We start from the raw sequence: 27,594 nt of genomic DNA on the forward strand, positions 1-27,594 counted from the left end.
ATACGAGTCGCAGGAAGTGCGTTTCGAAGCTGAGTAAGGCGGCGGCTTTGCGTTTTGGAATAGTCGGGGCACATGTCGAGATTCCCCGCCACCGACCCGACGCTGAAATATAGGAAGAGCGTAGAGAGTAATTAGCGTATCTCGAGAGGGTAGGGGTGGTGTCAAACATTTATTTATTCCTTTGTATAAGGAGGTGTTTGAACCGAGGCCTTATTGGCCCAGGCTTTCAAACTCTAGGTGGAGCTCCTAATCCGGAGCCCCAGTGGCGTCTAACGCCGCTAACGCCCTGGCGACCAAGGCGGCCGCTGGGACTGTAGGTCATGGCAGCTGAGCAGCGCCTCCTCGCAGGCCTCCCTGGAAGGGTGGGTTACGAAGGATTGGGAATGCGGGAATTGGATGGGCAGGCCCAGACCACGTGGAAAACGTCCGAGACGGTCGCTCCACACAGGCTGCAGCCCCCATCAAAGACTGTATTTAAGTGCTTCAAGACTGCTGGGCACAGCATTGTGTTTGTAAAACATTTGAGAATGAAGCACGCGGGCGCATAGGAAGGTTGCGCGGCGAAGAGACAATATCGACTCAGTGTTCCGCTCGTCCATCGACGAAGGACGTGGTTGATAAAACGGGGATAACATCACAATTTACCAAATTATAGGCATTATCTGCCATCAAAAATGCAAATGGTAAAATTACGCTTCGGCACGACAATGTTCCTTATGAGATATTCAAGAATTTAGAAGGAGACGCTGTTGACAGCCTGCAGTATATGATAAATTAGACATGGCAAGGAGAAGAAATTCCAGTCGGCTGGAAGTACTCGGTGTTGGTACGAGTACCAAAGCCTGGAAAATCTTCCACAAGCCTGCAATCTTTGCGGCCCATATCGCTAACACCCACAACCTGCAAGATTTATGAAAAAATGATAGCCAAATGATAGTTCCAAATAGGAAAACACATTGGCAGGCACAAATTCTAAGTGGTGGATATTTTTTTCTGTAGCTATTCTAATTACACGACTAGCTAGAGTAAACTTTGTAATTATCTTTTGCTTACCGCATGTCGCTATAGTTAAGGCCAATAAGCTTAACTCGAAGCTGTGAACAAGACGTTGCTGTATGTCAGTTTTTAAAAAAAAAAGAACTAGCTCCTTTCCCAAAGCCCCGCAGCATGAGGTAATCGGTGTTTTCAGCATGAAATCGAAACTGAGTGCATTTGACGAGTAGAAATCCTAGCGCAGATCGGACGTCCGTTGTTGACGTGTTGTCACTAGTCACTATGGTGACTACGGCCCCGAAATTCAAGCGGCCTGGTCCACAGTACCGCGTAGTCCAATTTATTTCATTCCGTCGCTCATAAAAATTAGGCAACGATTTAATGTTGCTAAACCTTAGTAACCACTTAGAAAGCTGCCGCCCGTTTCGCCTTAGCCCCACTCATAGTTTCTCCGCGGCCGCCTCAGGGCGAGCTACGTTCACTGGATGATCAGATTCGGCCTGTCGACTTTACAACCTCTGAGACGCAGACGGCTTGCGAGGTGCCTCGATCCTCCATGACGACTGCTGGCATTAAATTGTCGAGAACTGTTGACATGCCTAGGCACGTGCTAAGAGGCTCTGGAGGCTATCTAGAGAGCGAGCCCTGTAGTAGTTGCGCGCCTACTTGTCTTGCGCGCCACGCCCCTCAGTGATAACGGCTATATATGCCACAGCGCCGCGTGCTGCTGCGCACTTCGCCCTGGCTTATCACGGACAGCGCCCAGCTCTGCTGGCGCTCGCCAGTAACTTGTTTCCGGGAATAAAGAAATTCCCACCGCGTGCTTCACGGCTGCTGTCTTCGTTTCCTGCCTGCACGGAAAAACACCACAAGCCCCATGACACCAGCACAGATTGACTGATTATTTGTGGACGTCATGTTTGTCATGTAACTAGGCAGAGACTTGCACGCCGTTACCTCGGTTTCAGTGGCAGCGGCTGGGACGTCATAGCTGTCACGTGGTATCTCCTTTGTTCAAGGACAAACATCCGCAAACGGCTCACACAGCGAAGACGCTACGGAGTGGAGTAATAAAGGCTTTAGAATTTAATAACGCCCCCACAACAATGGCTATGCTGTTCCCAAGAGCAAACTGCAAAGCAAAGTATTTTTCATTCCGTGTCACAATGCCTGTGAGGGGTCGAACTGGGCGCCTGAATCCCTGCAACGTGTCACCAGCGAATGTCACTTCAGCACCAGGTTTCTGCACGCCCACGCTTTGTTTCGGTTTCACGCAAAATGAAGAAGAAAGCACTGGAGTTGCATTTATTGCAGTGCTTTTGAAAATTAACTTCCTATGTGCCATCACATTAGAGGAGAACAACAACTTCCTGTCGTTTAATAAATGGGAATCACTTCGTTGCCGCCTTCATTCTCCACATTTGCATTAAAAATTATACTGAGTTTATAAAAAGTCATTAAGTCAGTGTCAGCCACATGATTGGGATAATGTATTTCGTATACCGCGGCGGACATTTTGATCCTGGAATATCTTTTTTTCAATTGACTACATTCAGAGGTTTTTGAAAGTGTTCAATGAAAGAGACGATACAAACCGTCGGCTCAAATTCTATTTGGTGTGCCTCTTTGCATCTGGCAGGTAGGCTGTCACGTACCGATGTCAGAAGCAAGCGTGGTGGATAATACTGTTAAAAATGCTTGCTAATGGTTGCAACCTGCTTTCCAGCTGGTGGGGAATCTACATTATATAATAATGATTATTGTTCTCTTGGCAACGAACTTTATCTTGGAGAGTTGCGGGAGCTTTTCAAAGGGAAATATCTGCTATGCCGCTCCGTAGCTTGTCCGGCCTGTGTTTCATACGACAGTGAACGGGCCTAGAGGCACGCGGCCTCCGCATGGCCCGCTTTTTTCTACTTCGCTTGTATGGCGCGCAGGGCTGGCGGTTCTGTCTTGTTCTGCTGTTCCGCTTCTTCTTTCCACATACCCAGCAAACATCATTCGGGCTGCTATATATTGTTACTGAGCGGTATTCGCTGGCCGTGCTGACGAAAAAGAAGTGTGACAGACTCCCAGAAGAAGAAGACGCCGACGAGTGCTTTGCTGTGCGAGTGCTGTGCTGTGATCATCCTCAGTGGTGTGATCATCCTCAGTGGTTATTTTTATCCAAAAATAAACAAAATTGCCACACAACCTTCCAGTCCCCTACCCTCCTGCGCTGTCCATCTGGTCGCCTCCTGGGACCTGCTGTTTCAAAAGGCCCTCGAAACCTTCATATCTTCAAAAATCATAAGGATAGTTTACTCAAGGCTTAAGTCTCGCTAAACAGCAGCGATGGGTATACGCATCCTCCGTTGCTTAAAGAAGAGCTTGTTCTGTAAAGTTTATAACTACACATAATCCCCGCCTACAAAATGCCCTCGAGACCTTCTAGTACTCTGGACCAGGCTCTGGTGTCCTTGTGGTTCCCAGAACTCAATCAAGGAGTCTCGCGCTTTCGTATTGTCTATTGTCTACTTAGGACTAGTCATGTTAAACGTTTTCCTAAATCTTTTTTCCTAAGGATCATCCGTTACAGTGAAGTTACATATCCGAATGCAAATCTAAATTCCACGCAGGTGCTTCGAGGTGCAAGAAGAAGAAGGCGACGAGATCAGAGAAGAGCGGAAAAGGAGCGCGGTTGCAAAGATGAACCTCACGGAAGAAAGTAATGTACCTATTTATCCCTTTCCTTGGAAGTAATCAAGAGTGTAAGCGTTACAGAAAAATCCGGACGAGCTCGCATGCTAGTTTTCCTTTCTCTTTTCGCCACTCCACAACGCATTTACCAAAGAGCGCGCAGTGCTGAACAGAGGTTTAAGCCATGCAAGCATCTCGTCGTCGTTCTTGAACTTCCTACCAAATCAGGTGACTGTAGTATTGGGCATGAAACACGATATGGACGAAATGGCCGGGGCTCTGTGCTCTATACTACAACGGCCACGATAATGAGTTAGGCCTACATCCCAATCGGGCCAGCAGTGGTGCTGGCCCGATATATATATATGCACGGTCAGCTCTGGCTTCATAGTCTGTATGAATCGTTCCGCTTCATCACTGCTACGACGGTACAAAGGAGAAGGTGGTAGTGAGTCACATCCTAATCACCGAAAAAGTTGCTGAGCTGATCGCTGTCGAAATGTTTGATTGATCGGATGCGATTTTTGTTGGAATGCTTAACTAGGAAAATGTTTTCTTCAGTGCCTGTGTCAGTGAACTTGCTATGGGTATATTCATTAATTGGCCCTGTACATACTTTTAAAAGCAATCGACCGTCACCTGGTGTCTTTCCAATCAGATGAAAGAAGTCCATGCTGAGTTGTTGCCAAAGTTCATCAGGAAGTATTGGATCCCTGAGCAGTTGTTGTGGATTGTCAATTTGCCGTGATTGATATATGTGGCAACTCTTGACGAAGGTCTTGATCTCCTGATTGAAAGTCGGCCAGTATACACATGGCTTGCCAAACCTTTGCAAGTAATGAATTCCGTGCTGTGCTTGGTGGAGCATATGAAGAATGCTTGTTTGGTTTGCGGTTGGTATAATCAAGCGTTGGCGGTAACATACAAAGCCTGACTTTACTTCCGGTTGTGTGACGCCACGTTCTTGACGTCACCATAATTGACTCACGCAATTAACTATATTAGTATTTGGTACTTTCAAATTGCGCCACCAATCCTATGCTCTTTTTCTGGCTTGACTTCAGGTTGCGTGACGTCAGCTTAATTGACTGATTTAATTAGCTATTTAGTATTTGATACATCTCGACATCACCCTAATTAACTGACGTAACTATTTTAGTATTTGATGCATTCAAATGTGGCGCAAAGGCATTGGCGCCTGCTACTGGCTTCCGTTCTCTCCCTTCCCTTCCTTAGGGAGACTTCCCTACTCCCAACCATTGCAGTTGTTTATATTTAAAAATATTTTAAAAAGGAATCGTAAGTACAACAAATGAATTTATTGATTATTTCTAGCGGCCCAATTGAATATGTTGCTGAAGCTAGAAAACGCACAGCAATAACTATCCCTCTTCAATAACTAGTTCTCTACGCGACGGAAAAATGTTTTTTATAGCTTCATTAGCACCGAACATATGGGCGATTGAAAACTGTGCTCCTCCTCTCCCCCCTCATTCACTGCACGCCAATGCGCAGGAAAAGTTGAAGAGACCAAGTCACGACGGCATCCCATCACACTACACCAAACCCGTACCAATTTGAGCATCCAGTTAATGGGCGCACCCAGCAAAGCCCGATGACGTCACCAGAGAGGTTGGCGCGCAGAAATTTGTCGCCCAAATTGATTGTGACCGGTCGCCACGAACACTTACAAAAATGCTTGTAAGTTGTACGCTTCGCGCAAGCTCTTATATTTGACTGAAATACTCACGAAGATCGCGCACATCAATAGATTCATTACATTGCATTTGAATATTCTCTAAAGCACTATTCAGGGGCACTTTAAGCTTAATTACAGTTGACGCCGCAGATTCTAGGGTGCGAGATAGGGCTATTCAATAGGCAATGCCAAATAAAACGGGTTAGGCTGTAAGAAAATGAGGGAATCCTTGTAAGATGACAATATGTTTTTCAGAGAGTTTACGTTTCCGAATCGAGTTCCTATCACATAACAAATTACTCGGTGCCTAAAGGTGTTCATTCGCAAAGTTTGAAAGCTAAATGTCAAATCAGCAGTTTTAGTTCCCAAGTTTTTGCCTTTTAGAGTGCTCGGCTCTTACATCATGACAAAAGTTATTTTTTTTTTAATATTCCATAATATCCCACAGTGTTTTGTTTAAATCCTCCCCCTTAACAACTTCTATTTCGGTCATTTCTGCAGAATATGGTGAGTCAGCTGTGGGCTTCAAGAAGGGACGGCCTATCCTCGAGATAAACTTCGACGACTACGTCGGGACGGTCAACGGGTTCTTAAACTTTTTGGAAATAGTGAGTATACGGCCGCATGGGTCGACCCAGAGCTGTTCTCACGATCTGCCGAGCAAGTTTTATCCTATATGTGCTCTGAGCTACCCGCTTGGCGGCGCAGACAACAATGGTGATATACTTGAAGTTTTTTTTTTTTCGGCCGATGTGTATCCATATACAAAAGCTTGCTAGATGCAGACTCGTGGAAAAAATTTACTGTTGGTTAGCCTTGCTGGTCATGCAGTCAACTAATATATGCTGAACTAAATGTTTATCTACTGGCTTGCCTCACCCAAATAGCGTTTTTAGCGAATCCATTTTTTGCAATTTTTGTATGAGTGTTTGCAGCTTTGTGTCAGGGTAACCGAGGGAAGCAACATGGTGGGGCGCTTGAGATGACAAGTGACCTTCTGGGTGGTTATTATATCAAGTTATTCCTAATATTATGTCGTGTTTTCTAAAGGTTTGCCTTTAGCATTCCACTCTAAAATTTTTGCAACCTTAATATTACTTAATATTACAACCTTAACCACTAATATTACCGATATTTAGTCTTCTGTATACCACTTGTTAGTCTTCTACCAATATGCCTAAAAACAGTCTTGGTGTATTTCATGTCGCTACGTATTCGTTTTATTTATCAATAAACTAGTTTAACCTTACAATCTTATGCTATGCTTCAGCGAGGCAGGACGTTGTAAATAAATGATGAATTATATGGTCGGTAATATCGCTAGCGAAGTACATGTTCATTAAGCACGTTTTAGATTACAACAAACCGATGCATTTTCTGTTTCTTTGATTGGTTTCTATTCCAAAACTCGTCGGTTCAGCGCGCGTCAAAAAGGTAGACATGCCGAAGAAGAACGGCATTTCAAATTAGAGAATCCTTTCCCTGATGTGGCTGGGGCAGGTAGGTCACCACCGCTTGCGGGGGGCGGGGGGGATAGCCTGCCACTAATTTTTATCCGTTGTAGGCCATCATTGCACCCGCCACCGCTTCGGTGGTGGCGGACGACGGCTGTTGTTGCGGCGCGCGTCCTTCTCTCCCTCTTCCTTTTCTTTGTTCTCTGTTTTTTCGTCTGCACGAGAGAGCGAAGGTGGCTCAGCTACAGAGTCAGTAGCAGGCCCGTGCATTTTCTTTTCCTTCTTGCTACAGACAACAACAAAATTTCAAATTCCAGTTTACTCTCACTTCATAGCAACCAAGCGCGTAAGCGTCAGGTCCTCCAGAAGTTAGTGTGTATATGAGCATGTATCCTCAGTTTTTGGAGCTGCAATAAACTTATCTTCAATTCCTTAATGCAGACAGCGGCAAGAGGCGAGTATTGGAACAAACTTCTTTTATGCGCTCAGAAACTTTCTCTTGTGAACTGTAGGAAGATAAAGTAGACTGCACATGTAGGCTAACTTGAAATGTTACCTATTGAAACCTGAAATAACTGTACAATACAGATTAAGCAATATATAAAAAGAGAGTGCTGTTACATTCTAACTTCATTTGTGCCTTTCCTAACACTTTCCTAACAGCGACGAAGCATTACTTGATAATGAAAAAAAAAATGCACTAGCATAATCTACCAGCCCGCATGTACCACAACTGCCACTTTTATTTAGGGAAACATTAAAACGCTGAAAGAGAGTCGAAAGCCGCGTGCTCCATTTACTTTGGTCAGCACCAGTGCATGTAGGTGACACTGTTGTGAGCTCAGCTCAACAGACTTCACTTACCGGGCAGGTGATTGTCTGGGTGTTGCGCTTAATTCTGTCCTGAAGTAGAACCGTTGAAATCAGTTTGCTTTTCCGGGCCGTAGTGCTCACTATTCTAGAGCATGATCTTCAGATTGAATTCTCACAAGTGGCTGAACGAATACCAAGGATACAGCGAACTATTATATGTAATGTGACCCACAGTGTTCTCCTGCGTGTCCTCCAAAACGTCACAATTTTACGCACACCGAATCACTAACACCTTACTTTGCCAGAACTAACATTTTCAAATTTTCTTTTTCTCGCGCACCATAACCGAATGGAATAACCTGCCGTTATCATCCCTTCAGGACTTTGATTCCTTAGAAAAGGCCGTGCATTGCTTTGCTGCCTTGCTTGTACTTGTGTATATTTTATGTTCATGTTTTTACACTTTATGCTTTTCTGTTTTCTTTTGGAATTGTTGCCCCTCCTGCCAGGACCCTTCACTGGGTCCGCAGTATGATGAAATAAATAAGTAAATTGATAGAGAGAGCAATCTCAGGGCGAATTTAAAGAGTGAAAACTATTGGTTATAACGTCGCCTGAGCAATAGCTGTTTTGTTATCAAAACACTCTCGTAGTATTGGCTGTGTTGGCAAAAACTAATATTTCGTTATTTTTATGCAGACGTACGCGGTGCAACATACCTTAGTAATTTAATTGCATAATAGCTCAGAAACACAATAGAAATACGTGCAAACGTGTTCCAGAGTGTCCGGCAGCAGCGCCTACCGCTTCGTTCGCTCTTTGCAAAACCATACATCTCATGGGACGGCTCCTCTTTCTCTCTCCACTTTCACTCCCACCTTCCTCCTTTCCCTTACGGCACGGTTGAGCTGTCCACAGAAAACAAGTGAGACAGTTACCGCGCCTTTCCCTTCCTATAAATCAATAAATAAATCACTGTCGTCCGTTACACTGTATATTCTAGCTCTGCGGTGGTTTGTGGGGTTTAATGTCCCAAAGCGATTCAGGCTATGAGAGACGCCGTAGTGGAGGACTCCGGAAATATTCTAGCTCAGTGTACCAAGGATATTCAGGTAGCATTTTGAAACTGCTGTTGAGATGGTTGGTTGGTTGGTTCACAGGAAGGAAAGGCGCAGTATCTGTCACACTTGCTCTGTGGACACCTGAACAGCGCCGTAAGGGAAGGGATGAAGATGTGAGTGAAAGTGGAAAGAGAGATAGGGAGCCGTAGTGGAGGGCTACGGAGTAATGTCGACCACCTGGGGATCTTTAACGTGCGCTGACATCGCACAGCACACGGACGCCACTTCGTTTCGCCTCCATCGGCTGTAGAGAGACAGTAAAGGTTTTTAGAGACTGAATACTTGACTCTGAGACTGGCATAGTCGAGCGCACATGGTACATAGCTGTGCATTGCACGAAATGTGGTTTTGTTGGGAGATTGTTTGCGAGGTTTGTTTCCTATTCAGGCAAGTGATGATGATGGTGGTTACTCCGAGAATGAACGGTTGCAGAATAGTCACCTTGCTGGCTATCATCGCAGGTGGGCGGCATCGCCGTGTACATGATCACGAGCCCGGACGTCAGAGCCCCGAGCGCGGCTCGTCTCCTGGCCGGATCGGCCTTCACCTTCGGCTTCAACGGCTTCTACATGATGATGTGCAGCATGATGAGCGCCACGTCGGCATACTACCTGCCCGCCCTCTTCTATGTCAGTGAGAAAGCAGTTCGAACGAGGCGTATGGATAGTACATTTTGCCAGCTGTGGAGCTGGTTTCTGCATTCTTGCCTAGCTACAAAATGCTGCGTAAAATGTGAGCATATCATCAGCATAATCTCCCTGGAGCGGAGACAGACATTATGTACAAGCTTCTCAAAGGGAGTGGTAGTAGTCGCGAGAGCCTTCATCGCCTTTACGGTACTCTCAGAAATACTGCACAAAACAATAAAAATAGGCAACTCACACATTCAGCAAGCGTTGAGAGCAGTTTAGGGGGAGAATGGTTTTAGTCTATGTGATAAATAAAAAAAAAAGCCAGTGTTTTAGTAAGAATGGTATTAGTAACTTCTTGCTTCTGGGTGTAACGGCCGTCATGGCAGGGTATTATTGAAAGAAAACTCAGTACCCAGCTATACCTAGCTTTGCCGCAGACAGCATGCCAGACATCGTGCTATTTTTCAACTATGTAATCACGGCGCGTTACCCCGCGTTTTGTTCGGTCACTTAAAAAATGGAGAACTTTTCTGCTGTAGTTACTGACCTGGGTTGCTGTAGGCCCATCCTCGATCGCTGCAACCGCACAAAAAAAAAATACTTTTGTTCTAGCTCGTTAATTGCCAGCTTACTGACATAGCCATCATTATCAGCTTCATAACTGGTATGTTAACCGTCGTAAACTGCTTTCTTTCTTTCCTAGAATCGCATCAACAATGTAATAATGAAAATTTCCACCTTCATTATTACAGTATACTTGAAGAGAACAAATAGTTGCGATTTGTGGTGTTATAGGCTGTTGGCTTCATTCGTTTGCATCTCACAACACTCACGTCATTTACAATATTAGATTGACACCTGAGTAGCCTGACGAGGGCCTCAATCGCGGCAGCCATGATGCCATACGTATACCTGAGAGGTTGATTGCGCGGGTTATACTCACCTCATATGTTAAATCACGTTCCGCGTGACGCTCGCGGTAATACATGACGTTCTACGTCCGCTGCTGTGAATTAAGAGTCCCTGGTCGAAACCTCTAATGAAAGCTAGTTACACGTAACACAAATATTAATGAAAGAATAAGACCGAACAGCCGTTTCCGCAGCTCTCTGGTAAATTACAAGATTACAAGACGCGAAATTTTGAGGTCATGGGCTCGGATCCCATCCATGGTTTGTTTGGGTTGCGACATTGGAATCAATTTTGTCATCATTACACTATTATTCCACAGACATCAACAATCCAAAAACGCATTTTTTCCCTTTATCTCGCGGCTACTTGATCCCTTCGTGTGTATCTCGCTGCGAGACCCTGCTTGCCTTATATTTTACAGCTGTCGACCTGTACTGTACACTGAGTATACTAAGCGTAGTGAGGCCTAAAAGTAGCAAAAAGGCCGTACAGGTAGAAACTTCCACATCAGTACGCAATAAGTTTGGTGAGCATCAAAGTGTAAGAAGTTCTGCGATAATGGCTGCCGATATGGTTTACAGGAATGGAATGAGGAGGGGGTGTCCATATCAGTACGACCGTCGTTTTTTTTCTTCGCACCGTAATTTTATGACCTAAGGTGTCCTTATATCGGTCATTTTTGTCTGGGAGTCATTTTGTTTCATGGAGACTATCTAGATCTATAGTATGATGACGCCAAACTTGAAAAATTACTGACGGATTGGCTTACTATCGGTTGAATAGAAAGCGTTTACGAGTGTATCAACTAATAGAATCAGGACAACCGCATCCCTAAATAAACTAAGAGATTCAACAGGGTTTGTAAAGGGTATTCGACAATGGACCAAATTCACTCCACTTATGAGGGGATAGAGAAATGCGCGCAATGTTGTCGGCGTATAAAGCTTTCATAAATAAGGAGAAAACAGTTGACTTATTTAAAACCTCAGCCCTTATGCATTAATTGCGGATCCAACGTGCATAGAAGTAATATTTAAATATCTATATCTGCTGCACAGCCACTCCAGTTGTCCGTAGATGTAATAAACCCGCAATAAGGGCGTCAGGCAGCGAAACACAATTCTTACTGGGACATTTCGCTCACATTTACCCGAGGCAATCGGAGTCGTCAGTTAGGATCGTTGCGAATGATAGATAATGAAGCATGACCTATTAATCTGCCATTTGCTGACGACATCGCCTTGCTAAATATAACTGATGTAACATTTAACATTATCGGACAGAAACAAGAAGGACGGAATGGTATGTGAGGTGCTAGAAGTCATACCAGAATGTTGAGAATGGGGTGGAGAACATTCGTTAGGCCCTTTCCTCCCAGATCAAGAATAGTATTTTGCCAATGTCCGTTATCAGAAAAATAATATATCAGTTGCATCTTACCCTTGCTTACCTACGCGGCTTACACGTGCAGACTGACAAACAAAAATTCATCTTAAAGTTCATAACGCTTAGGACTATGTTTTATTTATTTTATTTCTTAGTAGCTGAAAGGCCCACAAGGTTATTGCATGAGGATTGAGCCAACAAACGGTGAATACATATGAATAATCTGAAGCATGTACAGCTAGTCGCGATGAATCAGAGCTTTGGGGGGCAAACTGTTCCGGTCTATGTACTTCAGGTGGGAAGATGTAGATGCTCGAATGCGGTGTTCGGTTTCTGGATTGATCGATAAGGGGTGATTGACGATACGCAGGGGTAATTACGGAATTGTTCGGGGGTGAATGATAGAATTTATAAAAAAACAGCCTGCCAATTATTGATACGCAGGGGTAATTACGGAATTTTTCGGGGGTGAATGATAGAATTTATAAAAAAAACAGCGTGCCAATTATTGTGTTTTTGTTTATGGGGTTTAACATCCCGAAGCGTCTCTGGCTATAAGAGGCGCCGTAGTGGAGGGCTGTGGAAATTTCTACCACCTGGGGTTCTTCACACGGGCACCTTGCTTTTCGCCTCCACAGAAAAGCGGCCGCCGAGGCCGGTATTCGATCCCGCATCCTTGGGAATAGTGGTCGACCGCCCTGAACACTGCGCAACCGCGGCGGGTCTCGGCTAATTTTCCGTCGAGATTCTAAGCTGGAAAGCATAGCTTTATTTTTTAACGATGTAAAGCCTGCGTGGTACGAATATTCCGAAAACTCAAAACTTTCTGCTCTGCTCTGGATGGATTCGACAGCCTTCGCTAGGCTAGTTTGTTCGGGGTCCCAGATCTGACAAATTCAAGTTTCGGACGTACTAAGGTTAAAAAGATTACCAGTTTCACATGAGGTATAGCGAGTCTTATGGTTTATTTTAGATGACTCAAAGCATGGTTAGCTTCATTGGTGATGCTTGTGGCATGATTTGTCCAAGAAGGATGTTGAGTAAATGAGATGCCAAGGTACATGTCGGTGAGGTTTTGTATTGGGACGCTGACTACGGAAATAAAATCAAATGTAACGATAATAAACAAGATAGCGCAGTAGGTGGGAGAGAAAACGTGAGTTCTCGACATTCTTGTCGAGGTACGGAAGAAACGAGCATGGACAACGCACGTAATGCGAAAGCAGGTAACCGATATTGGCTGACGGTTACAGAGATCGATGGCTTTAGGAAACGCCTTAGCCGTTTAGTGGTAATAGTCAGGTTGATGATGATAGGTTCGTGGACATGTGACTTCTGAATTTTGACATGAAGAAAAGTATTCCTAGTGTTGATCTTGTATTGGACGATAAAAATCAAGCAATCAATCAATCGAGAAATGTCATATCGCGAACGGTCAAAAACCTGGATTCTTGGAGTGTGGCGGATCAGAAAAATTGAGGTCTTGAAGGAGAACTTTGGGTTGATTTCATTCCCATAATAGGTATATTTAGGTTGTAACCAACTATAACACTTGCTGTGCATGATGAACTAGGGTAGTTAGATAACTAGAGTAGTTCCATAGAGTAGCAGTAAAGTAGTTCACAACAGCTTAACATCGCCAAAATATGCATGAGGTATCCTGGGTAGTACGTATCAGCTCAGCTGTATAGGTAGAAAAACATTCATTCTTCAGTCGGCAGACTTTTTTTCGTGGCACACAAGGGGGCAAATAATTAGGCGGGAACGCTATTAAAGTATTTCTATTTTACTACTGGCCCACTTGCACCCACTGGCGTCCGCTAGAACGCCTATGCCAAGGCGCACGGTGATCTGAGGCGGCGCATTCCGGATAGCACTCAGCTCCCTGCCCCATGAGGTTCGGCCTCAGCTGTGCAACAGGTAAATTCAGAATGCCGATAAAAAGACACTTCTAGAGTCGCCACTGCAGATGGTAAACCTCTGAGGATATTCGCCATGGCCTGTCAAGACATTGTCTGCCCTCTAGCCTGCACATAATTAACTCCTACATTTTACAACTACTCAACTTTTCAGTAGGGCCACGGAAGGGTAGAGACAACATTGTTCGGAATACAGCGAACGAAACATGGAGTGAGACGGTAGAATGACGAAGTTAGCCGCCGCTCTATCCGGATCCAGTAGGTACAACCTAAACAGAAATAAACATGTGACGAAGTAAAATAGCGTTCACGTGTCCTCTAACGCACCTCCTATGAGAAGCGGTGTATACGCCGTCCAAGCCCTGTGGAAATTGTCCCCACTACAAAGTGAAATGCCTATTTCCGGCGACTTAGTAGACTCATTTCAAAACACGCGGAGCTCTCGCAGTTGCGAAGATCTCAACCGAGGTTTCTATCTTCTCTAATTTAAAACATGAATAATTATAGTGCCGTTGGTAAATGTACTCTCCGGTTTAAATTTCTTCGAATTAATGTTGTTTAATTTAGGAATATGCTTCTATTCCGCAACAGTGTAGTATTCATTATATTTAGTCGCGGAAATAAATCTGCCTCATGGCACAACAAGAATGCTCTTCGTATACGGATTGTGCTAGAACACATGTTACTCATCCTGTGCTCCCTTATATGCTAATTCGAATTTAAAGTCTATATCTGCCTAGACGAAGAAGGCGAATCATTTTATCTAAACGCTTGTCAGCGATCAGGTGATGTTTTTGGCTCCATCCCTTACTTATTGTGGCCTCCTTCCATCCAGAAACAGCAAGATACAATGAGAACTAGGACACCTCTTTTAGATTTTGTTTCGTGGAGCACCATTTCTTCCGGAATGTTTTGCATATCCCACAGTCAAGTGGGCGGACGTTTCACCTTCTTCTGATTCAACATGCGATAATTACAGTCTGCGCCACTGCAGAGATCGAAATGTTTTACTAAATGAAGTATGTTTCCCTTTGCAAATTTCATGCCTTTTCGCCTAACGTCGTTTATACGGTTTCGTTATAAGTTACGCTTTTGCGTCTGCTTTTTCTCTGTGTGATCTGTTCCTGTGCAGTACGTCCTCTTCCAAGGAACGGGTGCCGCCGCCTACCTCTTGTGCTGCTTGTTCATCGTGCGAGCAACCCACGAGGTGTCGCTTCAGTCTGTGAGTACTTCGATAACTCGAGAGGCAGTGCCCTACTTTTTGAAGCTAGATCAGGGTGCCTTAGAACACGCAGCTACAAAAAGAAATTTAACAATGGAGATGACGCATGTGCTGTATGTGGAAACTCCAGTGAAACAATTGACCATATTATACTCGAATGTAATGGTATCCATCCGGAAGTTGATGCAGGTGCAATCACTGTTCCTGAAGCTCTGGGGTTTAGAGATAACAATGGCCTGGTGAATAAACCGGCTGTGGAAACTAGCAAAAAACGGCTGGAAGATTGGTGACTTAAAAGCATAGAAATGACATAATGTTATTAATGTAGGAGCAAAATTTAATAAATAGAATGATGGTTTAGTTAACCATTCTAAATCAATAATTAAGATATATGGAGAAAAATGAGCATGATAGCTACTGCTACCACCCCGTTTCAAAGGGGACGCTCCTATATTCCATCCATCCATCCATCCATCCATCCATCCATCCATCCATCCATCCATCCATCCATCCATCCATCCATCCATCCATCCATCCATCCATCCATCCATCCATCCATCCATCCATCCATCCATCCATCCATCCATCCATCCATCCATCCATCCATCCATCCATCCATCCATCCATCCATCCATCCATCCATCCATCCATCCATCCATCCATCCATCCATCCATCCATCCATCCATCCATCCATCCATCCATCCATCCATCCATCCATCCATCCATCCATCCATCCATCCATCCATCCATCCATCCATCCATCCATCCATCCATCCATCCATCCATCCATCCATCCATCCATCCATCCATCCATCCATCCATCCATCCATCCATCCATCCATCCATCCATCCATCCATCCATCCATCCATCCATCCATCCATCCATCCATCCATCCATCCATCCATCCATCCATCCATCCATCCATCCATCCATCCATCCATCCATCCATCCATCCATCCATCCATCCATCCATCCATCCATCCATCCATCCATCCATCCATCCATCCATCCATCCATCCATCCATCCATCCATCCATCCATCCATCCATCCATCCATCCATCCATCCATCCATCCATCCATCCATCCATCCATCCATCCATCCATCCATCCATCCATCCATCCATCCATCCATCCATCCATCCATCCATCCATCCATCCATCCATCCATCCATCCATCCATCCATCCATCCATCCATCCATCCATCCATCCATCCATCCATCCATCCATCCATCCATCCATCCATCCATCCATCCATCCATCCATCCATCCATCCATCCATCCATCCATCCATCCATCCATCCATCCATCCATCCATCCATCCATCCATCCATCCATCCATCCATCCATCCATCCATCCATCCATCCATCCATCCATCCATCCATCCATCCATCCATCCATCCATCCATCCATCCATCCATCCATCCATCCATCCACTGATGGTGTGTCCATTCAAGGCACAAACTGACGACCTTTGCTTACACATAAAAGGAAGTAGACAAGACCAAATAGACAGCCGCTTGACTGGCCTCTAACTTCGGCCGCAATTAGAACCACCGCTTTAACTACAATTGTCTGACGTACTGTTGTATATAGCTCCTCTTGTTCTGCTTGATTGCAGGTCTCTACATTAGCCCAATAGATTTCAGAGCAGATTGCAATTCTGAAGTATTTTCTCATTATCATCCACGTGAGCATAACTATACGACTACCTTGATACGAAGTCTTCTTTAGAGCAAGGTTTTGAGAGTTGCTCTCGTGTTGTAAGAACAGGAACACTTCCGCCGACTATAGACCCCTGTAATACAAGCGGGATGCTGCTTTCGTTTAGTTGCGTAACCATTAATAATAATCAATCAATCAATCAATCAATCTTTATTTAATGTGCGCAGGAACAACCATGTGGTCTTTGTACTGCAGCACAAATAAAAAAAAAGAAACAAAAATGAAAAAGCACAAACATGTTTACACACACAGAGAGAACACAAAAAAAGAAATAAATAATACATGAAATGACAGACGAAAAGTATCACGGAAAGTAAGCAAACAATGAGTAGCATCACTTATATACACAGTGAGAGAATTTTTTAGCACACCAGGAAATAAAGAAAAAAAAAAAGAACGGTAGATAGAAGAAAAAAAAAATAACTGACATTGATTATAGTAATATAGAAATATACATAAAATAAACAACCCTTCCAGGCGCAACAAGTGCATGGTACTTAAAACACAGGCTAGAAATACAGAATAATACAATAAAGAAGTAAAATTGAACAAGGGGCAGTAAGATTCGAATATAAAGTTTAAAGTTGAAATATAAGTAAGAAACGGATAAAAAGTAGTTCACGATACAGACAGCATTGAACAGGAGAAAAAGCAAAAAGTGAAGTAAATACAATTTAAGGCTAGAAAGTGGGAGTTTTAAGTGATAAAGTACTATTTAGAATACAACGCTACGAACATCCAATGTAAATGAACAGAGTGAGTTTTGGAAGATGTCAAGGTGAGGACAAAAAGAGTTAAATAACCACTGCATCCTGTCCAGAGGGGAGTGGGAATGAAGAGGAGAAACCTGAAATGGTCTGAATTCCCTCATGCTCTTTCGCGGAACGCGCAGTAGGATGTACTCTAAGAGCTGAGGGCACATAATGTGGCCATGAAGGAGTTTGTACAGAAATATGATATCAAGTCTGATACGACGGCAGTGAAGGGAAGGAAGATTCAGTTGGGTGCTCCTGGTGGAGCGAGAGGGGGAAGTTGCGCAAGGAAAGCGATAATGAAATATCCGTAAAAATTTTTTTTTGTACTCTGTCAACCTTGTCCAAGTTCGATTTGCAAGTGCCATTCCAAACAACCGACGCATACTCCAAGACCGGCAGGCATATGGACAGGTACAGTTTTAGGAACGGAAGTGGAGTATGGAACTCTCTCGAAAGTCTGCAAACGAATCCGAGTGTGCGCATAGCCCGCTGAGCAATGCGGTTAGTGTGAGAGGAGAAGCTGAGGGTGCGGTCAAAAAGTACACCAAGGTCATTAATTTCATCAACCCTATCCAACAGCACAGAATTCACAGAATAATGGTAGAGAAAGCTATGTGTTTTACGAGTAAAGGACACAACCCTAGTTTTGGAAGAATTGAGGGTAAGTCGATTCATCGCACACCAATCAGAAAAAGCAGATATGTCCGATTGCAACAACACGCAATCTTGAAAAGAATGTATTACCTTGAATATTTTTATATCATCAGCATAAAGAAGAAACGAGGAGTTCTTTATCGCCGAGGAAACATCATTAATAAAAACGGAGAAGAGAAGCGGGCCTAGTACTGAACCTTGAGGAACTCCACTCGTTGCAGGGTAAACGAAAGAAGTCTGTCCATTGACACTGACAAAGCAGAAGCGATCAAGGAGATAGTTGCGTAGGAGGGCTACGAGAGAGACTTCAACGCCAGAGAGTAGAAGTTTTTCAAGAAGTAGTGAGTGAGTAACAACGTCGAAAGCTTTGCTCATATCACAGTACACAGTGTCAACCTGACCCCTCTGAAGGACTGCTGCAGAGGCATACGTCATAAACGTGACTAGGTTGGTAGAAGTAGAGCGACCCGACATGAAGCCATGTTGATTCGGTACTATGATATGTTTGAGATGGAAGGAAAGTACGCTGTGCAAAGCTAATTCGAAAAGCTTAGAGGTTGCACATAGAAGAGAAATCGGACGATAATTGGAAACATCAGATTTGTTTCCAGACTTGAAGACAGGAAACACGCGTGCCATTTTCCACACGCGAGGAAAGGCAGCATTTTTTAAACAGTTATTAAATATGGCAGTCAGTACTGGTACGAAGATATAACTGAAGGCTTTTATTATGGCAGCTGGAATGCCATCAGGTCCAGGAGACAAAGAAGGTCTCAGACGCTTAAGACTCTCACTTATCAACTCCTCGTCAAAGAGAATGGAATTAAATAGTGCACCAGATGGGAGGCAAACGGAATCACAATGTGGATGTTTGTAAACGGAGGAAAAATGTTGTGCAAAACTGTCGGCAACATCCCGAATTTCCAAACCCTGAGAGTCAACTAAGCTGATACTTAAATCTGATTTAATGGAACGCTTGCGAACGTAACGCCAGAACTGACTAGGACGATTTGAGGCATTCCTCTCTAAAGACTCAAGATAGGAGTCGTAGTCCCGCTTGTATAAGCGTTTGCAAAGAGAACGCACACGGCGAAACTCATCTGCCCAATTGTGAAACCCAGGGCGTTTCGCCTTACGATGGGCCCGTTCCTTGAGCTTTAACGCCGTTATTAGTTCCCTTGAAAACCAGGAAGGGAACTTCCTACGCGTAGGAGTATGCAAAGGGATGTACCGACGCATACCATCAAGAACTATTTCTGTAAAGCGACTGACTTGTCCATCTGAATCATTAATGTCATTTAAAAGGGACCAGTCGACGGAAGAGAAGAAATTGAAAAGACCGACATAATCACCACGTGCATACGCGAAACGGGGCGAATTCCACACCCGATCTGAATTAGTAGAAGGTGAGGCAGAGAGAGCAGTAGTAACTAGAAGCGGAGGGTGAAATTTGTCACAGCGAGTCAGCGGTATGTCTGAACTCGAGACTCGAACACTTTCAAAATTCGATAGACAGATGTCAAGAATATTACCGCAACAGTTTGCAATGAAATTGTGTTGCTGCAAAGAGTTAAAGGCTATAAAATCAAGTAGAGCGTTACACTTACTTAATATGTAATGATTGTTGTGAGAAGAAATAAGTGAGTTCCAGTTGATACCAGGAGTATTAAAATCACCTAAAATAAGAAGTTTGTGTTTGCTATGACGGGTTATAACATGTTCGATTGAGAGCAGAACATCATCATAGGCTGAAGGAGGTAGATTCGGAGGAATTTAGAAAGCTGCAAGTAAAAGTTTTTCATATCGATTTAAAGTGAGCTCGAGCCACACACATTCTTCAACAGTTTCCAGATCGGAACGTCGAACACACTTCACAAAACTGTCAATAGCAATGAGCACTCCACCTCCTCTTGATTTGGGACCTGTTTCAGGGCGGTCGCTACGAAAAACAGAGTAATTATTTGGAAAGAAATCATTGGAAGGAATATCACTTGACAGCCAGGTTTCGGTAACCACAACAGCGGTATAACAAGAGGACAAGACGCTAGAAAAAAATTCTGATCCCTTAGTCCGAAGACCTCGGGCGTTTTGATAATAGATATCCAAATTAGGGGCCACTGCAATTTTGCGTCAGTTCAGAGGGATGAAGCATATCGTCGTAAAGCTTCCCACGAAAGTCCTTGTATATGCAGCCAATCGGCCACATCGAAGGCTCAACAAGCTTACTGTAGGATTCTTCATCAATTTCAATATGGAAGGACGAGTAGGAGTCGTACCTTGTTTTCAGCTGCCGGCAGGAAATGGGAGTAATATTCACTGATTTTAGATGGATAATAATAATAATAATAATAATAATAATAATAATAATAATAATAATAATAATAATAATAATAATAATAATAATAATAATAATAATAATAATAATAATAATAATAATAATAATAATAATAATAATAATAATAATAATAATAATAATTTGTTCGTCAAAACAAAGGAGGGGCGTTGGTAAACCTGCAAGACAGCCTGACAAGATCCCATGGTTCCGTCTACAAGGCGATACAAAGACACACAAAAACACACACAATACAAATGTATTGTATATGGCAGGCCAAAACAGTGAGAAAATTTAAAGGTTTTGTATTCACGCCAACAAACCTCATGATTCAAACAAGCGTACACAAAATGTGCCCGTATAGCGTGTCCGCAGAAATTAAGCGCAGATAGTATATGTCTGACCGCAAAATTGGTCATCTGGACCCCAGAATTTCTAATCCCCTGAACATGGCTTCCCACCTAATTTGAGCGTTGCAAACTAAATGGTAATTTCCAGATGTAGGTAGACAACACCCAAGGTTTTGCACGTGAGCTCCCGGAATTGACTTTATAAGAATTTGACCTAAATTGATGTTTAACATAATTTGGGTGTGTCAACTCAGTGTTGACTTTGGTATTCATTATAGGTCGGCCGCGTCAATTGGGGCCCCTGAATACCCGAAATTTGACTTCGAGATTTGACCAAAATTGCTGTTGAATCTAATTCTACTATTGCAAAATCGACGGTAGCTTCCAAATCTAGCTGACCCAGACATAAATCGCACGCCTACGCATTCTTCGCGCGTGGAAGGTTTATGTCCACCCTTGAAATTTTTTCATTCCTTGCATAAAGAATGTATCCCTCCAACCATGCGCATACACGTTTTAGGCGTAACGTAAATATGTTTATGTCATCAGCAATAATACTATCAAATATCGCCATACGAAGCGCAATTTTCATAAATCTGAACGCTCATACGCTAGCGACAGAACAATCTTGTGGAGATATCGAGTCATGCATGCTAATGATCAACAAACTTCTATAACATTGCGCTGTACGACGAAGAAGAAGAGGACACACAAACGCAGTCTTCCGCGCTGTTTATTAGTTCATTGTAAACAACCAACTAGCCCAGACCTAAACGCTTGTAACCAGAAATTTGTTTTGTGGAAAATTATCGCCCAGTTCTTTATGGCATTAGCGATCTGACTTCGGGGAGAGTGAATTTAGTTCGCGTAATTTTGTAAGCATTAATTGTTTCAAGTTTTTAACATGCACTGATTTGTTTACATAAAGACGTTTTGTGAGATATATGAGCTTAAAGAAAAGTAACAGGAACATTGAATTTAACTTAGAATCACGCTATGGATATGTGAGGACATGACAAGATAACGTTACCTTTATTCACGCTTAAAGTGTATAATGTGTTTGGCTAACCTGCTATCGGCTGGATGACCAGCCGGCCCTGGCGCGCACAGAACTTTTCATAATCGTCGCTCCACAGTTTTTTTTTTCTTTTTAAGCCGCATTCCTGGGCTTAGCCTAGTGGCGATGACCAATTAATAGTTTAGTTGATGGTGTAATAACCAAATACCCATTTGAACTCGTTAACATCGTTTTGTAGCCTTACCTTATGCTCTCGCTCTGATAATTAGAAGCCGGAAAACCTCCAGCCTAAAATAGCCTCCGTGATTCCGGGAAAAAAGCGACGGTTTGCTGTGAATAAGCACAGTAATGCATGCAGAGGAAACTTTTAGCGCTCATTTAGTTTGCTTTTCCCGTTTTGATATATTTCTCTGAATATTTCCTTATGCGTTTATGCTTTTAACGCGGGGCCCCGTGTCGCTGAAAAGTCTGCGTCTGCGTTGTGGCTGTAAAGCGAAAATGAGAAGAAAGTAAGAAAACAATAAAGGTTCTGCGGAAGCCCTTGGACTACCAGTTACTTGGCAGTGTGCGGCGAGCACGCAACCACTCCACCACAAAACATTTTTTGTCTTTATTGTTTGCCACAGAACCGCATTGTGTCTCTCCGAATAAATGTGGACCTAACGTATGTATTACCTTATGACTGTCAGCTAATGTTTAGGCGCGTCATTAAAAAGAAACTAATTTAACCGTAATAGTTATGCGGGCTGCAATGAACATTTCCAGTTTGTTTACTTGCGATGCGGAGCTAATGGAAAATAATTTGACATGCGGCGCTGCCGCAGCAGATCGCACGAGCCACCGCTCGATTCAAAGCAATATAGATTATAGATCCATCTATCATCTTCAAAGAATTGTGGTATAAGGACAGCGCAGAAAAACGGATTAAAAACTTTGAGGGGGAAGAAGTAATCAGCCAGGTGTTATCTGATTGTTGGTTAAAATCAAGGCAGGGGTAAAGATTTAAGTGCGAAGAAATAACCAAACGGAGATTATCTGATGGTTGGTTAAAATCAAGGAGGGGTAGAGACTTTGAGCGGGAAGAAATAAGCAACCGGAGGCTATCTGATTGTTGGTTAAAATCAAGGCAGGGGTAAAGATTTTAGGTGGGAAGACATAACCAAAAAGAGGTTATCTGATTGTTCGTTAAAATCAAGGCAAGGGCAAAGACTAAGTGGGAAGAAATACCCAAAGGATGTTTATCTGATTGTTGGTTAAAATCAAGGCAGGGCTAAAGACTTTAAGTAGGAACAAATAACAAAGCTAGGTTACCTGATTGTTGGTTAAAATCAAGGCAAGGGGTAAAGACTAAGTGGGAAGAAATACCCAAAGGATGTTTATCTGATTGTTGGTTAAAATCAAGGCAGGGGTAAAGACTTTAAGCGGGCAGAAATAAGCAACCGGACGTTATCGGATTGTTGGTAAAAATCAAGACAGGGGTAGAGACTTTAAGTGGGAAGAAATAATCGACCGGAGGTTATCTGATTGTTGCTTAAAATCAAAGCAGGGGTAAAGACTTTAGGTGGGAAGAAATAAGCAACCGGAGGTTATCTGATTGTTGGTAAAAATCAAGGTAGGGGTAAAATTTTACCCTTTGCTAAATACCAGAAAGGAGTGATGTGCATTTAGAAGTATTTTGTTTTGAGGCTGAAGAGCATGAGGAGGCGATTCGAAGAGGGCCAGATAATGATATCGCATTCAACTCTTAAAGATGGAACTTAGGCATCCAACAATTTGTTATCACTTGCATACATGCAGAAATAATATTTAGAACCAGTTTCGGCAAGGTTTGCTTGCTTTAGGTTTGCTTTGGCGTGTTTTGTCATGTATAGCTAAGTATTTAAGTACTGCTTTAGGTTTTTTAACATGCAGAAAAACCTAATTAAGGACTTTAGCAAAACGTTGCCAAAGAATATGAAAACGACCACATCTGACGCGCAGGGTCGTTTTACCCTTGATGAATTCGACTATCACAGCAGCGCTGGGCTGCCAGCCTTTCGCGCTTTGATACAATGTGTGTAGAGCATATAAGCATTCAGGACAACGTAATCGATTACAAATGGAGGTCAAGTAGCAAAGACGCCAGTAGGGAGTCGAGTGAGCTTACTATATTAGGAAGTTTGCGAATAAGATGTTGGATGCAGCTGGAGCTGGCGTAGGACAGCATTATGAGCAGTAAGTGAGAGAGGCCCTTTTTTTGATGGGGTCGACGGTGAGGGGGAGGATTAGGGGGATAATGACGTGGATGGTTGTAATAAAGTGCACTGTATCCCCTTTTTTGTTACGCATGCGCAGCTGGTCGGCCTGTTCACTGGCGGCATCCACGCCTTCCACTTCGCCTACGCCTACTACAAGCTCTACGTAGAGCCCAAGGAGAAGAACTGGTTCGAGAGATTCTAGGCTCCTGGGTGGATCAAAACGTAATGCGCAAGACTATAATAAAATATTGGCTGCTGGGATCTCTGCGCCCGTACACATTTGCCGTGCAGTGTTCTTAACTACGAGTACTCGCTTTTGTTCGGGAACGTTTGCTATCGGGATCGATCCCACTGCGTTAGCACGGATAAGCTTGCTGCCTTTAACACTTTTTGAAGCGGTGCTTTTTATGCAAATTATGTCCTTCTAATGCCGCACGAATACAGAGGAACAATCTGCAATATCTTAATGCGCTGAAGACGTTGTTCAGTAATAAAATTAAACAAGAAAACTGAGCCTTGCCTCAACTGAGTCCGTCCTGTCCTTCGTGTTCCCATCTTATTCTCCGAAAGTCGGAGTGAATGACTGCTCCTTTCTGCAACTCTTTCGGAAACCGGAATTAAGTTGTCCCCTGTTCACATTTGGTGACGCCGTTTTTAACGCGACACTGTTAAAGGCCCCGTTTCGCATAAAGACGGGCGCCCTGAGAATCGATACCGCGGCTTTGGGTTCAGCAGTCCACAGCCCTAACCACTCAGCCATCGCAGTGGGAGAAAGTGAGAAAGTAATTAAGGCCCTACCCAGAGTTTAATATAAAAGTTACACCTCTCTCTCTCTATGTCCATAAAACGCAACATCGGCCATTTTATCAGAAAATTACGGGATTATGCCTCTGGAAGGTATTAGGCAGGTGATACGACCTGGCACTGACTGCTCGGCGGGTTGGGTGACGTCACGAGAACACGTGACATGGCGGAAGTGCAACATCTGCCAAAAATGGCGGCTATGTTGAGATAGCAGAGTAAGAAGGTAGGAATCGAACCTGTTGTGATCCTTGGATCCTGTGGCAGACGCGCAACCCTAGGTTACGTAGCTACGACACTGGTCATTGTTAAAGCGGAGCTTTGTATACATCTATTTGGGATAGCCTTTCTCATTACATGTCATCTTTGAACTTTATACTAATAAGTACGCGCGAGTCAATGGAAACAAATTAAGCGGTCATTAAGTGAGCAGCCAAATTTCTGTTTGCAAACCCTATTGCAAAAACCAGTGCCGCTGGGTCCCTGGGCCCAAGCGCCATACCTGATTATACCTGTATATACCTGTATACTATGAGTATTTTTTATAAGCTCCTTGCTGGAGACTTTACACATGAATGAGCTTACCCATTCATTATTGTTTATGATGATGGAAGCTGGCCTGTCCATTCGCAGTTTGCGGATGGTATCACAGTTTGCTAGGCTTTGTATTGCTTTTTTGTGTACATGGGACAGCTAGAGATAATGTAGTGGTGACTGCATAGCGTGTGCTGCCTCCTGTTCTAGGAGATTTCAAAAAGTGGCGGGTGAGCATAATGTCTGGGCTGGTGTCTGTGCCGATGCTATTGCCTAATCGCGTGGGTGTATTAAAATTACGCATTGTGCGCTCTGAGAATGAGTTTTGTACCAAACCACAGAGATGTAGCCCGCGGCCCGAGGTAGCTCGGTCGATCCTGTCTGCATATGCAGAATTGAAGGCTCCGCCAATCTGCAAGTCTGCAAAACTCGCAGGAGCCTGGGTGGGAGAGGGGAGGTACGTGTTGGCTACAAGAATGGATAGCATACTCTGTGTGCGATGTATATTCACGGTGATGACACAAGGCGCATCCGATATTGTCATTTGTTTGAAAAGCCAGCGAGCGATGTATGAAGGTGGATACTCTCTGGCTAAGGGTAGTGTCTGAGTGAACCAAATCATTACTCAGAATCGTCATGACTGTATTTATACCTTGTAAGAGGAGGATTGTAGGGTTTATCTCGTGAGCGACGGCCAGGCCGACATGCCTTAAGGATTGCTCTTTTGGCAATAAAAGTTGTTTCTCTCTCTCTGGGCGTCAGTGCAACGGCTGGGAGGACAATTGGAAGAGGAGCGCTTTTACCCGAAAGCTGAGTGGAGCATAGATAATTCGTTATAGTGACATATCTGCCGCGCTATAATGAAGTGTTTGGGTTTGAAGGGCTGAGGGAGTGCCTTTTGGAGATAATGGGGGTGGTGTTTTGTAGGATTTGTGGTAAACGCACTTCCAGCATCTGGACCAATCGGGTTTGGGTGAATAAGTGTTCCATCTGCTGTCAAATCGATCCCGCAATCTCATATATTTATTTATACTGCGGTCTTGTTCAAGACCTTCGCAGGATGGGTACATAAAGATAGCATACATAAAGGCAAAGCAATATCAGTAAATTATTGCAGGTGCGATTCGAATAATTTTAATGACTTCTGCGTGAATGCATCGTTAGTGAGGTTTTTGCAGTCAACTATGGTTTGTGGGAAATAAGAATACTTAAAGGAATTAAGTCTTGCGGTTAGAGGTGTTACTGTTTATCGTGTCGTCTTGTTTTGTAACCTGTCGAGAACGTTAAAATACCAGATGTGTCAATATTCTAATGTCCTGTAATCCACTGAAAAAAGAACTTCAACCTACATATGCGATGCCTCTCACTTACTGATAAAAACTCACATCGTTGAAGCAATTGGGTAATTGAGCAATGACGGTATTTATTTAAGATAAATCTTGCTCCTTTCCTTTGGATGCGTTCCAATTTGTCGATATTCGACGCGGTGAACGGGTCCCAAATTATGACGGCATATTCAAGTGTTAGGCGGATTATGCTGTTGTATGCGAGAGAGCGAACGGTTGGTGTAGCTGATATTAAAGATCGTCTCAGAAAAAGTTTACGGAGGGCGTTAGCTGTGACAGTGTCGATGTGTTTTGTCATGATAAATTATTAGTGATCCAGAGACCGAGGTATTTGAAATGTATTACTTCTGAAAGAGTGATGTTGTTGGTGCTGTACGGGAACAAAAGGGGACTTTTCGTCTGAGTGTTTCGCATGAATACAGTCTTTTCAAAGTTAATTGTCATCTGCCATTCTTCACGCCATGCTATTACTTTTGCAAACTCGTTATTTAATCTTATTTTGTCCTGGACAGTGTTAATAGCGCTATATAGCACACAGTCATCTGCATACAATTTAATATGAACTGAAATTTTATCACCATTGTCATTTATAAAGAGTAGGAACAGTAGAGGGTCTAGTACGGACCCCTGGGGAACGCCAGAATTACAGATATGGTGTCCGAAGATGTGTTATTTAGAGAAACGTACTGGTGTCGATATTTTAAGAAAGCTGATATCCAAGCTAGCAGTTTCTTAATATTTATTATGTACTCCAATTTGTGAATTAGTTTATTGTGTGACACTTTATCGAAAGCCTTTGAAAAATCTATGAAAATTGCCTCTGTCTGTTTCCCTTCAATTATCATTTTCGCAAATTCATGTATAGTTTCAACTAACTGAGTAGTTGTAGAGTAACCGTTTCTAAACCCGTGCTATGCTTTGGAAATCGCGTTGTGTTTCTCGAGCAAAAGAATTAAATGCTTATGAATTATGTGTTCCAGAATTTTACAAGATGTTGAAGTAAGAGAAAT

General features: G+C 43.4%; 1 protein-coding gene across 1 annotated transcript; it reads left to right on the plus strand.

Moving 5' to 3' along the window:
* The first annotated feature begins 320 nt into the window (after positions 1-320).
* Positions 321-24,105, plus strand: LOC146176638 (uncharacterized). Its single transcript, XM_084581344.1, has 6 exons — positions 321-508; positions 3,612-3,700; positions 5,873-5,979; positions 9,221-9,388; positions 14,741-14,830; positions 24,001-24,105. Exons 1-6 carry the CDS (start codon positions 321-323, stop codon positions 24,103-24,105), a joined length of 747 nt encoding a protein of 248 aa, XP_084437470.1.
* Positions 24,106-27,594: the final 3,489 nt, after the last annotated feature.

Source organism: Amblyomma maculatum, chromosome 10 (genome assembly GCF_055883805.1).
Source record: "Amblyomma maculatum isolate TAMU_Amacu chromosome 10, ASM5588380v1, whole genome shotgun sequence".
NCBI lineage: Eukaryota > Metazoa > Arthropoda > Arachnida > Ixodida > Ixodidae > Amblyomma > Amblyomma maculatum.